Source organism: Brassica oleracea, chromosome C2, assembly GCF_000695525.1.
Source record: "Brassica oleracea var. oleracea cultivar TO1000 chromosome C2, BOL, whole genome shotgun sequence".
Taxonomy (NCBI): Eukaryota; Viridiplantae; Streptophyta; class Magnoliopsida; order Brassicales; family Brassicaceae; genus Brassica; species Brassica oleracea.
The window spans coordinates 38,894,498-38,906,750 of record NC_027749.1 but is presented as its reverse complement, the minus strand read 5'-3'; the positions used below and the strand labels follow the sequence as shown (position 1 = coordinate 38,906,750).

The 12,253-nt window shown below is 36.3% G+C and overlaps 1 protein-coding gene across 7 annotated transcripts; it reads left to right on the top strand.

Moving 5' to 3' along the window:
- The first annotated feature begins 7,826 nt into the window (after positions 1–7,826).
- LOC106327547 (cyclin-T1-5-like) lies at positions 7,827–11,650 on the top strand. Of its 7 annotated transcripts, none has more exons than XM_013765711.1 (7): positions 7,827–8,081; positions 8,681–8,909; positions 9,274–9,355; positions 9,541–9,675; positions 9,796–9,971; positions 10,065–10,216; positions 10,318–11,650. In XM_013765711.1, the coding sequence occupies exons 2-7, from the start codon at positions 8,683–8,685 to the stop codon at positions 11,217–11,219; spliced, it is 1,674 nt and encodes a 557-aa protein (XP_013621165.1). In that variant the 5' UTR covers positions 7,827–8,081; positions 8,681–8,682; the 3' UTR covers positions 11,220–11,650. The 7 variants fall into 7 exon arrangements, with proteins under 7 accessions (XP_013621165.1, XP_013621170.1, XP_013621166.1 ...); XM_013765716.1 differs by having other exon boundaries at positions 8,675–8,909; XM_013765712.1 differs by having other exon boundaries at positions 8,672–8,909.
- Positions 11,651–12,253: the final 603 nt, after the last annotated feature.

Here is a 12,253-nt window from a genome sequence, read left to right as displayed (position 1 = left end):
AAAAAGAATTACCTTTTTCGAAAGGGATGATCAGTTCCTGGATAAACAGAGCCGTCTCTTTTTGTTAGTTGAATCACTACTGATGCAAAAATATAGATAGAGATAAAACATGGAGAGGAAGAGAACTAAATGTTCCCGTCTATGAGTTACTTATTGATTATCATACACCTGCGCAAGATCACAAAAGTAGAATTTAAATTAGAACGATCGAAAACATATGAAAACTTAAAAGATAGATGCGTGAAACTAATGGGGGTGGCGTGATATTTATATAGCAATTTAGTTTAAGTTTCTAAATGATCTAGTTTTCAAGAGAAGCAATGAGATAGAATATCCTCTAATAAATTTTAATTCAGCTATGAGATAGAATATTTTCTAATAAAATTTTTAAGATATTCTGGTTATAATATATACATAATTTTGGTAACTCAAATCTTGCTATATATATATTTAAATATTAAATGCTTGATATTAGGAAAGAAGATATCTCGTCAGTTGATTGCAACTAATTTTTGATAAAACAAATCCCACTATAAGGATTTAAATAATAGATAATAAGGAGAGAATAATGAATTTTAACGTTAAAATCTCTCAACTAAGTTTGTTTTGTTTAATTTTCCCAAGCTAAGTATTTAACGAAAAACCCCATAAACTAACTTTATTTAATGAATAAAACTCTAACAGGTCATAATTATCATTACTACCAGTAAATCTTTAGTTTAGTGGTTTCTACACGAAGTAAACATAGTTGAGGACCATTAAAAATGAAAAAATAAAAAATATTGCAATAGGAGGATAAATTTTCAAAATACATTTTATAAATTAATGTATAAGCTTCTATAAATGACTTAGAACCTCTTATAATAATTTAAAACATCTGATAAGCCAATATAAATAATTTTATAAATTTATTTATAATTTTATAAATGATTTATAAAGCATGCATTAAATTATTAGACATTAATAGTTATTATGATACTTTATATACAAGTATAATTCTTTCTATAAGAATATAAAATCATTATATCAATTCAAATAAACATTTTTGTTTATTATTTTATGTAATTTATAAATATATAAAAAAATGATCGCATTATTACTTTTTCATAGTTTCAACAACTAGTTACCATAAATAATTATTTCTTATATTATGTAGATTATTTGGAAAGTGGCAATTGAATTATTCTTTCCTTTTAGATATAATTATAATAAATAAAATTAAAAATTATCGGTCAATCAAATTATAACAATTTGAAGAGTTAATTTATGATCAACACGTAATAAAAAATCACTTATGTGACTTCTCAATCAACATATAGTAGGATTTATATTTTTATAAATAATTTATAACATTATATAAATAATTTTAAAATTCTGATAAATTAATTCTGTAAACAACGATAAATAATTTAAAAATTATATTAATAAACAAGTTTGGATTTTGTAATATTTAAAATAGTTATTATATAATTATATTCGAATACAATTCATCAAGTAGAGTATAAAAATATTGTAATTATCTTATATAAAAATTCGTTCATTATATTTTATAGTTTATAAATATTAAAAGTAATAAATAAAACATTATTAATCTTTCTATAATTTCGAGAATTAGTTGCCATAAATTGTTATTTGTAATAGCATTTAGATTATATGGCAAGTGATGTTAAATATTTTTAGACTTACCTTAAATTTTTAGATCTAATTTAAATAAATAAAAAATAAAAACAATCGACCAATCAAATTATAACAATTTTTTTGAAACTTCACCTATGAGCGGCACGTCACTAGATCTCATTAAAGTTATTTCTCTTTTAATATACAGGGATTAGAACTAGATTAATGCAGTAATTCTGATTTTTACAGTCATTCAAATAGGAAGTGGAGAAATAAAAAAGCATAAATAAGTTAAAAATAACAAGTAACAACTTTATAAAGGTAGGAAATAGTGGGAGTTAAGTGAAAAAAAAAACTCTCTGATGACAAAGGCGATGCAGAAGGCGATCTAGGGTTTTCAATGGTTTCTCGACGCTGGGATCCCGGAATTGGAGAGGAGGATTCGATTGGAGCAAACACTTATCAAGATAAGTATCATGGAGATACGGATTAGAATTTTTTCTCAAAACAACGGTGGGTTGAGTTGGTAATGGAAAAGGTGATATCTGGGAGATTAAGGAAACCCAGGAATATAGCGGATCGGATCTCGATTTCAATCAACCTCAAGATGGAATCGCAGTTCTATCAAGGTATTAACTCAGATTATTTTAAAACAAGGTATTTGAATACATCAAGGGTTTTCTTAGTTGTGCGAGTAAGCAAGCAAGGGTTAGATTCTGGTTTGGAGCTTTTATATTTTTCAATAAGCTTTATGAGCAGTTTCAGTTTATTTGGGTTTAAAGGTTTTATGGATTTTGTTTCCTTAATGTTCATTGGGTTGGCAAGAAAGTTTTATGTTAAAGTTATGCAATGGAATAATAATGGTTTTCTGGTTTATTGGTACGGAGTTTATTCAGAGCTTCTAGTTATACTTGTCTCCATCTTTGGGTCGTGCTCTATTATAAAGTATGGGAACAGTGGAAATCTGTTTAGGAACACAAGTGTCTTTTGTATTGTCCTTAAAGACACAAACCAAGGAATATTGATTTCAGATTGTGGACAATGGTTGTGGTGGGTCTCTTTAAACCAATCACAAACCAAGTCTTATAGGTATATTATGTACATGTTGCAGCTTATTCTGAAGCAGTAGCAGATGGAAGACGCAGGGATCACGGATTGGAAAACAAGGCCTTTGAGATACGATATTTGGGTATGGAGAATTTCAGGAGTTGCTTTAGTTGTTCAGGCTTTGAGGCTAATACTTCAGGGTAAGGAGTACAATATAGAGCTTGGGAAGAAATCTATTTTGGCTTCCTCAGGTCATACTAGATTTCTTCTCAATATTTTCCAGGGAGTAAATTGGATTTATCATGTCCTTACTTATTGCGAAGTGTTACTTTATTGGGGAAGCAGAGGCCACATTAATCAAGTTGTATTTTATACTACTTCGGGGGTTACGGATACAATCAAGTGGCAGGTACTAAGATTTATCTAGTACCTATATACTTGTGTGTACTTCGTTCGACAAGGCAGGCAATTGGAATATATATTAGAGGCATAATAGTATTTGTAAACATTTTCTTCTGGGTTGATTGGTGGTGCGTGAAGTTTTTGGGTCTTGGTGTTTTACTTTTTGGTGTTGTAATACGATATTTGAGTGTATCATTATGGGGGTTTGATGTGGTTTATAGGTGTTGTGTTGAACTCTTGGTCATTGCAGTCTCTTTGGGTATCTTTAAACTTAAATCTCCTAGTTCTTGGGAGCATAAACAAATGTTTTTTATATGATAATCCTAAGTTGGAATTGTAGAGGAATGTGGAGTAAATGGACCATAAGTTGGAATGTGGAGAAAATGGACCATAAGTTATCTTACGGAAATATGACATAAGCATAAACCTGATTTTTTATTTCTTTCGGAGACAAAGCAAGAGTCCGTATTAGTACATGGATTTCAAGCACATTTTGGTTATGATCGCTTGGTTACTGTGGACCCAAATGGAAGGAGTGGGGTTTAGCGCTTTTTTACAACAATGACTATCAAGTCAAGATCAACTACTCAAGTAATAAAATGATAGATGTAGAGGCAGTGGCACTTGGGAAAACGGTCTATCTCATTTTTGTGTATGGAGAACCGGTCCAAAAGTTAAGGGAACAGGTATGGGAGCGGTTGAATCGTTATGGGTTATCGCGAACAGAATCTTGGTTCATTATCGGAGACCTGAATGAAATTACTGGAAATCATGAAAAGGAAGGTGGCTCTTTAAGAAGCGCAAGCTCTTTTATCCCTTTCAACAATATGATTAGGAATACCGGTTTATTAGAGTTTCCGGCTAGGTGAAACAAAATGTCATGGCGAGGGAGAAGGGGAAAAGGAAAAAGGGCAGTGACGATCCGATGTCGTCTAGATCGTGCTTTGGCAAACGAAGACTGGCATATTCTTTTCCCTTGTTCTTATACAGAGTATTTAGGGATGCTCGCATCGGATCATTGTCCTGTGGTAGCGTTTTTAGAGGATAAGGTTACTCGCAGGAGAGGGCTTTTTAGATTTGATAAACGTTGGATCAGACAGGATTGCCTTATGGAATCGATAGCTACGGGATGGCGGGATCATAATGAGGGACAGTCGGAGGATTTGGTTTCAAAAATTAGCAATTGCCGTCATGAAATTGCAGTCTGGCGGAAAAATAGCCCTCTATATGGAAAGGACAAAATTCAAGATCTTCAGAGAGCATTAGAAGAGGTCCAATATGATAACGATAGGTCGGAAGAGGAGATCCTTGAGGTTTCTAGAAAATTGCAGGAGGCATATAAGGATGAGGAGGAGTACTAGCATCAGAAGAGTCGAAACATGTGGTATTCATCTGGGGAGCTAAACACAAAATTTTATCATGCCTTGACAAAGCAAAGACGGGCTCAGAATAGGATTGTGGGTCTTCATGATGAAAATGGTAATTGGATAACAGAAGAAGAAGGTGTGGAAAAGGTGGCTGTGGACTATTTCGAGGAGTTATTTAGTACCATTTTTCCATCAGGGTTTGATAGTTTTCTGTCGGAGGTAGCTTCGTCTATTACTCCCGAGATGAATCAAAGGCTATTGAGGGCAACAACAAAGGAGGAGGTTCGTCAGACTTTGTTTATGACGCATCCGGAAAAAGCTCAGGGACCGGATGGGATGATATTTCTTTTTTCCCAACATTCATGGCATATAATTAAAGGCGATTTGGTTGACATGGTGAATAATTTTTTGATAACAGGAGATTTGGATTCAAGGTTAAATATCACTAATATTTGCATGATTCCGAAGATGGAGAGGCCTACAAGGATGACAGAGTTGAGACCAATTAGCCTGTGTAATATAGGGTACAAGATCATTTCAAAAGTCTTATGTCAGCGTCTGAAATCTTGTCTCCTACGTCTGATTTCGGAGACACAATCGACATTTGTGCCAGGAAGGTTGATATCAAATAATATTCTTATTGCGCATGAAATGTTTCGTGGATTGAGAACTAATAAGGTTTGCCAAGGTAAATATATAGCAATAAAGACGGATATGAGCAAAGTGTGTGATAGGGTGGAGTGGAACTTCATTCAGTCCCTACTGCTCAAAATGGGCTCTGATCCTCACTGGGCTAAATTAATTATGGAGTATATATCCTCAGTTCAATATCTTGTATTGTTAAATGGGCAGCCACGAGGTCATATATTCCCACATCGAGGGTTACGTCAGGGGGATCTTTTATCCCCTTATTTGTTCATCATGTGTACCGAGGCTTTGATTGCAAATATTAAGAAGGCTGAAAGAAGAAAACATTTAACAGGAATGAAGGTGGCCAGAGCTCGCCCGTCAATTTCGCATCTGTTGTTTGCAGATGATATTCTATTTTTTTGTAAGGCACAAAAGGAAGAATGTCAAACCATTCTCAGGATTTTAAAGGAATATAGGGAGGTTTCAGGTCAACTAATTAATTTTCAGAAATCTTCTATCCAGTTTGGACATAAGATTGAGGAGTCAAGTAGACAAGAGTTGAGGGATATCTTGGGGATACAAAATTTAGGAGGAATGAGATCTTAGCTGGGGTTGCCTGAGAGCCTTGGAGGTTCCAAAACACAGGTTTTGGGTTTGTACATGATCGTTTGAATAATAGAGTTAATGGCTGGACTTTTAGATTTTTCTCTAAAGGAGGAAATGAAGTGATTATTAAATCTGCAGTTACGGCTTTACCTAATCATATGTGATGTCTGTTTATCGGTTACGAAAGACAACAGTGAAGAAGTTGACGAGTGCGGTAGCACAATTTTGGTGGAGTCCAGGAGAGAATACGAGGGGTATGCACTGGAAGTCATGGGACAAAGTATGCACAACGAAAGACGCAGGAGGCTTGGGTTTTAAGGACATAACTGATTTTAACACAACTATGCTCGGAAAATAACTATGGCGGCTGTTAGAAAAGCCAAATACTTTATTTGCTCGAGTTTTTAAAGGACGGTACTATAGGAATGCCTCAACCCTGGAACCGATATATTCATATTCTCCATCCTATGGTTGGAGGAGTATTGTATCAGCTAGATTTCTGGTTAGCAAAAGACTAATCAAAAGGGTGGGAACAGGGTCATCTATTTATGTATGGAATGACTCATGGCTCCCAACCACTCGTCCGAGACCAGCAAACAAAAATCATCATAACACTTTTCCGGACCTCACAGTGGATTTTTTCATTGATCCAGTTTCACGAAGTTGGAATACGCAAACAATTCGGGCTCTGGTGGACCCCCAGGATGCTAAAATTATTGAAAGTATACCCCTGAGTAGAAACCAGATGGTGGATAGGGATGAATGACATTTCACAACTAATGGAAAATACTCGGTTAAATCAAGATACCAACTAGAACGGGTCTATCTAGATAAGGGAAAACCACCAGAGGTCTATGGTCCTACGGTGGATATTTTAAAAGTGTTTTGTTGGAAGGTGAGATGCCCTCCGAAAATAAAGCATTTTCTATGGCAAATGGTATCAGGGGGTGTATGGCTGTGAAAAAGAATTTGCAAGCGAGAGGAATACAAGGAGATATATGTTGTGCTCGATGTGGAGCTGATGAGGAATCAATAAATCATGTATTTTTTGAATGTCCTCCTGCGCGTCAAGTTTGAGCGTTGTCAAAGATACGCCAAACCCAGATCTTTTCCTTACTAGTTCTCTCTTCACAAAAAAAATTTGGATCATCTTTTCTGGAGGGTTATCCCGGAGATGGAAGATCATCATTTTTCGTGGATATTATGGTACATTTGGAAAGGTAGGAATAACAAAGTTTTTAGTAATTTGGATATGGATCCACGAGATACACTTAATCTTGCGGAGACAGAATCAAAACTTTGGGTTGAGACTCAGGTGAAGAATATTCAGCAGGCATCACAACAAGTTGAGGTTAGGCACTGTCCGAGGAGGGCAGGTCGCTGGTGCTTTATAGATGGTTCGTGGAAAGATAAAGAGCATTATTCAGGGTAGGGTTGGTATAGTATTCTTGAGGGATTCGATGGTTTGTTGGGTGCAAGGAATATTCAGGCAAGTCTTTTACCCCTCTATTCGGAGATGGAAGCGTTAATATGGGCGATGGAGTGTATGAGGAATTTACATCAATATCAGGTCACGTTTGCTACGGATTGTTCTCAATTGGTGAAGATGATTTCGGAACCAGAAGAATGACCGGCGTTTGAAAGTTATCTAGAAGATATAAAGATGTTGAAGACATGTTTCCTCAGCTCAGAGATCATTCATGTACCCCAAACGGAGAATCAAAAGGCGGATAGTCTAGCACGGAGTGCCAGAAAACAATCGTCTTTCGTCGTTCACATGGATGCAGAGTTACCAGTTTGGTTCACAGAGTCATTATGAGTATGTTCGATGACCAAAAAAAAAACATGTAGGAAATAGTGTTTATAAAATAAATTAGTATGGTAAAGATTTCATAAGAACACTTTGTTCATAATCAAACTTCAAATTTCTATATAAATAGTTATTGAGATTTTTAAAATATTTTAGTTAACTAGTCGGGATTGAGTTTGAGTTTGTATTGACATTAATATTTTTGGATTTTCAAAAATTTTAAGTATTTTTTTTTTATATTCTCGTTCGATTTCAGATTTGGTTCAAATAAAATTCAGAAGTCGAAAATAACACAAAACAGAACCTATTTAAGTGTTTATATTGGATTCAGCCCGGTTTAAGTATTTTTTTTGGGATCGTTTAGGGTTTGGAATTTGGACTCGTTGTTCTCTGGAGTCCTACAAAATACGATTAGCTAAGTAACTGCGACAAAAACGATTATTATTTATTTTGCTTAAACGGAAAAAAGGCAAGAGTCTGTTGTTGCAGCTGTTTGGTCTTTAAATCACCTCTCCATCTTGTTTCGCTTCTCGCGAGTTCTAAAAGTTAGGGTTTGTCCGAGTCACGCCGTATTCTTCTTCTCCGAAGTGATATCATCGCAGGTAAGGTATCATCTCTTTCCTTCATTCCTTCCTTCGTTCGATTACTCTGGTATTGAATTATCTTCTGATTTTGCTTCTTCAATCGATCTGTATTTCTTCTTCCCACCGTCTACTGAATTTTCAACGAAATTTTGAACTTTTCAATTGATTTCTCTACAAACACTTTGGATCTGATCTTTCGGTAGCTAATTCTCTCGGCATGGCTTCGTGTTTTGAGGAAAAAAGTTTCGAACTTTGTACTCAGAATATATCTAATTTGGCGATGAAATTTGCCCGAAATCTAAGGGTATCCGATTCGTGGTGGCTCAGTTCGATAAGTTCGTTTCCGTTTATTTGCAATGCGCAAATGTTTTGTTGTTCTGCATAGTTCATGTTTCTAAGATGATTCATAGATAAAGTTTTTTCCTGCCCCAGTTGCATGTTTGAGAAAAAGTTTCCGACTTGTACTCGAATGTATCTAATTGGCTATAAGATTTGCGAAATCAAGTTGTCCGATTTGTGGTTGACACGTGTGTTAGTCAAATCTGAAGTTGTTAATAGCTAGGTCATTCTGTGTTGCTAGGTTGGGATATTTTTGATTATTTTTTTAGAAGATACAGTAATGGCTGGAGTACTAGCTGGGGAATGTTCGTACGGTGAGAGTGGAGTTTCATCTCACTCGAGGAATTCTCATGAAAAGCAAGACGAGCTTTCCCGCTGGTACTTTGGAAGAAAGGAAATTGAAGAAAATTCACCCTCGAGGCTGGATGGTATTGACTTGAAGAAGGAAACTTACCTCCGCAAATCCTACTGTACATTTCTCCAGGACTTGGGCATGAGATTGAAAGTGTAAGTTCCTCCTCATACTTAGATTCCCTTCTCTTTTCAGTTGCTTCAAGCTTGCCTCTTATATCTTTACTTCAACATAGTATCCGGATTGTATTCATAATGGTTTAGTATAATTGAAGTCTGATGTGCTGCTGATGGTCTTAGGCATACGTTTGTAAAAGTAGTGTTTTACTTAATGTCACTGTTTCTTTTATTACCATGAATACAAGGAACACGTAGTTATTATTGGTGAAGACCGAAGAGATTGTTGCCGTACTGTCTGAATTTTACTTCTTCTAGTCATGGTTTCTGCTATGTGCACAGCTTTCATTTTTTTTTTTTTTTTGTTCTCACTGAAAGTGGCTGATATAGTTTTCCAAATCAGTCCCCAGGTTACAATAGCTACCGCGATTATCTTCTGTCATCGCTTCTTCTTTCGCCAATCACATGCAAAGAATGACAGAAGGGTAAGTTTATTGTTTTCCACCTTAACAAGTTGAATGCTTAAAAATCATAGACTTTACTCTGTGTTCTTGTTGGAATCACCATGTTGTAGTCTGGCTAGTGTAGAATTTGAGATATTGTAGTGTTATGGTCTATCCTTATACCTAGATCCTTACTGAGCGGCCCTTTCTTCATGTTGTTTCCACAGACGATTGCAACTGTATGTATGTTCCTTGCTGGAAAAGTTGAGGAAACTCCACGGCCCTTGAATAACGTTATTTCTGTATCCTATGAGATAATCAACAAGAAGGATCCTGGTGCTGCCCAGAAAATCAAGCAAAAGGTATTCATCTTGCTTACGAATCAAGCTGAAAGTATCTGGTACTTTTGCCAATAAATTATGTTTTATTTGCCGTTGAGGTTGTACTATAAGCACATATATTGATGTATATCACTTTTGCAGGAAGTATATGAGCAACAAAAAGAGCTTATACTAAACGGAGAAAAGATAGTACTTTCTACACTAGGCTTTGACCTCAATGTTCTCCATCCTTATAAACCCCTCGTAGAAGCAATAAAGAAGTTTAAGGTTGCCCAGAATGCTCTTGCCCAAGTTGCCTGGAATTTTGTTAACGATGGGTACGTTTGAAGTCCTGTTTCCTTCTAAAGCTACCAATAAATCTATGTGCATTATTGTATTTTCGTCTTCATACAATGGAAAGTGGCTTGCAGTCTGCGGACATCACTCTGCCTGCAATTCCAGCCTCATCACATCGCGGCTGGTGCTATTTTTCTTGCGGCCAAGTTCCTTAAAGTGAAGTTACCATCGGATGGAGAGAAGGTTTGGTGGCAAGAGTTTGATGTTACACCCCGACAATTGGAGGGTCTGTACATCATTTGACGACTCTTGTTTCCTTTTCTTTGACTCGCGTTCTTTCCCTGTTTGCATATGATTTTAAGAGTGATCGCCTTTTGTGTGTTTCAGATGTTAGCAACCAAATGCTTGAGCTTTATGAGCAAAACCGTGTACCTGCATCTCAAGGAAGCGAAGTAGAAAGTAGTGTGGGTGGAGGGTCAGCTCATCGTCCAGGCTCCAGAAATGCAACGTCAACAGATGAGCATCATGTTGGTTCTAGGCAAGCATCAGCACGTTCAAGCCATGAACCTTCAAACTCTGATAATCATGGGGGTTCATCAAAAGGCGGTTTGGATCAGAACAATGGCAATGGGGATGTTGAGGCAGCTACTGTCAGTGTCGATCACAAAGAGGAGAGCCCACATCATGAAAATCAGCAAGTTAATAAGGACAATGTGAGAGAAGTCCCCCATAACTTTAGACCTTTAGTTGAGGGAGCTGGGAAGGACAATTCAGAAAGAGAGAGTGGAGAACTTCCAGATTATGGCGCTGTTCATAAATCTAGAAATGTTGAAACAGTTGTTGTTGCCCCAATCGGCCAATCGCCAAAAGACTTGAAAATGCTCCGGGATAAGGTGAAGGCTAAGCGAGAGAAGGCTAAGAAGTTGCTAGGTGAAAGAACAATGAAAAAGGATTTGATAGATGAGGATGATTTCATTGAAAGAGAGCTGGAAGATGTGGAACTAGCTGTTGAGGATGAAAACGCCAAGCAAAAGAATGTACCAAAGGCCGAGAACTCTGATCTCATGGGCACAGAACATGGGGCAGTAAAAAATGCAGAAGAAGGTGAAATGGTAAACGATGTGTCTCAGATGATGCATAGCAGAAAGAGAAAAATGGGGAGCCCTCCTGAAAATCAGTCTGAAGGAAAGAGACGCCTCAGTAGCGAGAACGGTGAACAAGGCCACAAGACGAGCAGAGGAAGTAGTAGTAGTCATCATGGTGACAGAGAGCACAGAAGACACTCGTAAGAGAGAAACCATTCATGAGAGGTAATGATTATTAAAACTGCTTCATCTTGTTCTCTTTCTAAGGACCTTTGGCACTTTGATGATGCCTAACCATGTGAACATGACATTCTACATGGGGTCGGTTCAGTCGTTGGAACCATGCTCGGTGTATGTTATGTTTGATTATATAATCTATTCGTGCTGTTTTGCACAATCCCAACGGCTTGAACACTATTATGACTCAACATCCTTTTTCAGATGTTGAGAAGCTCATTAGGTTTTCCTTCACAAGTTCATACTTCCATTTGGTTTAAATATAGCTCATTGGGGAAAAGTTTTGGGGTCATTGCCTGAGAAACTTATCATACGGAAGATTGTGGTCAAGTCCACAATCACTTTGATAGCTTATTTGTACTCATACGTTACTCAAGTGAATTTATTTTTGATAGCTTCTCCAAAATATTTTTTTACTACGATTTTTTTTATTTCCCCTCCCCGAATTATTACAATGTTTACTAAGAGTTAGTATTTGATGTGAAGGAGATACACCTTTGTGCGGTACTGAAGTATGCAACTATTCTCTTATCGCTTATGTATTAAAGCATAAGTTACCTAACCAATCGAATTGTGCCACATAAGATATGTTTATAATTTAAAAAAAATAATCAAACTAGGAGAAAAAACGCTTAAGAAAAAAATTAACCGTATCTATCAACGTTTCTTGAAACAGTCATGATTCACGATCTTATTCTTTTCAATTTTAATTGCTCCTATATCTTCCAGATTCAATACGTAAACAGAAAAAAAACTCCAAATCAGTCATAATAGAGATTTGCTCATTCTTCTATTTCAAAACCTAATGAATGTTTTGAACTAGAGCACGGTTCAATTTCGGAGTAAAGGGATCTCAACAACTCATATATAGCAGTGACGCTATCTTATTGCTCCATCAGAACAGGCCGGAGATTCATGGTAAGACCCGCCAGAAAGCGAGGAGGAAGAAGATAAAAAGCAGACGACGTGGTAAAATCACAGGAAGGCTTTTTTATAAAAAT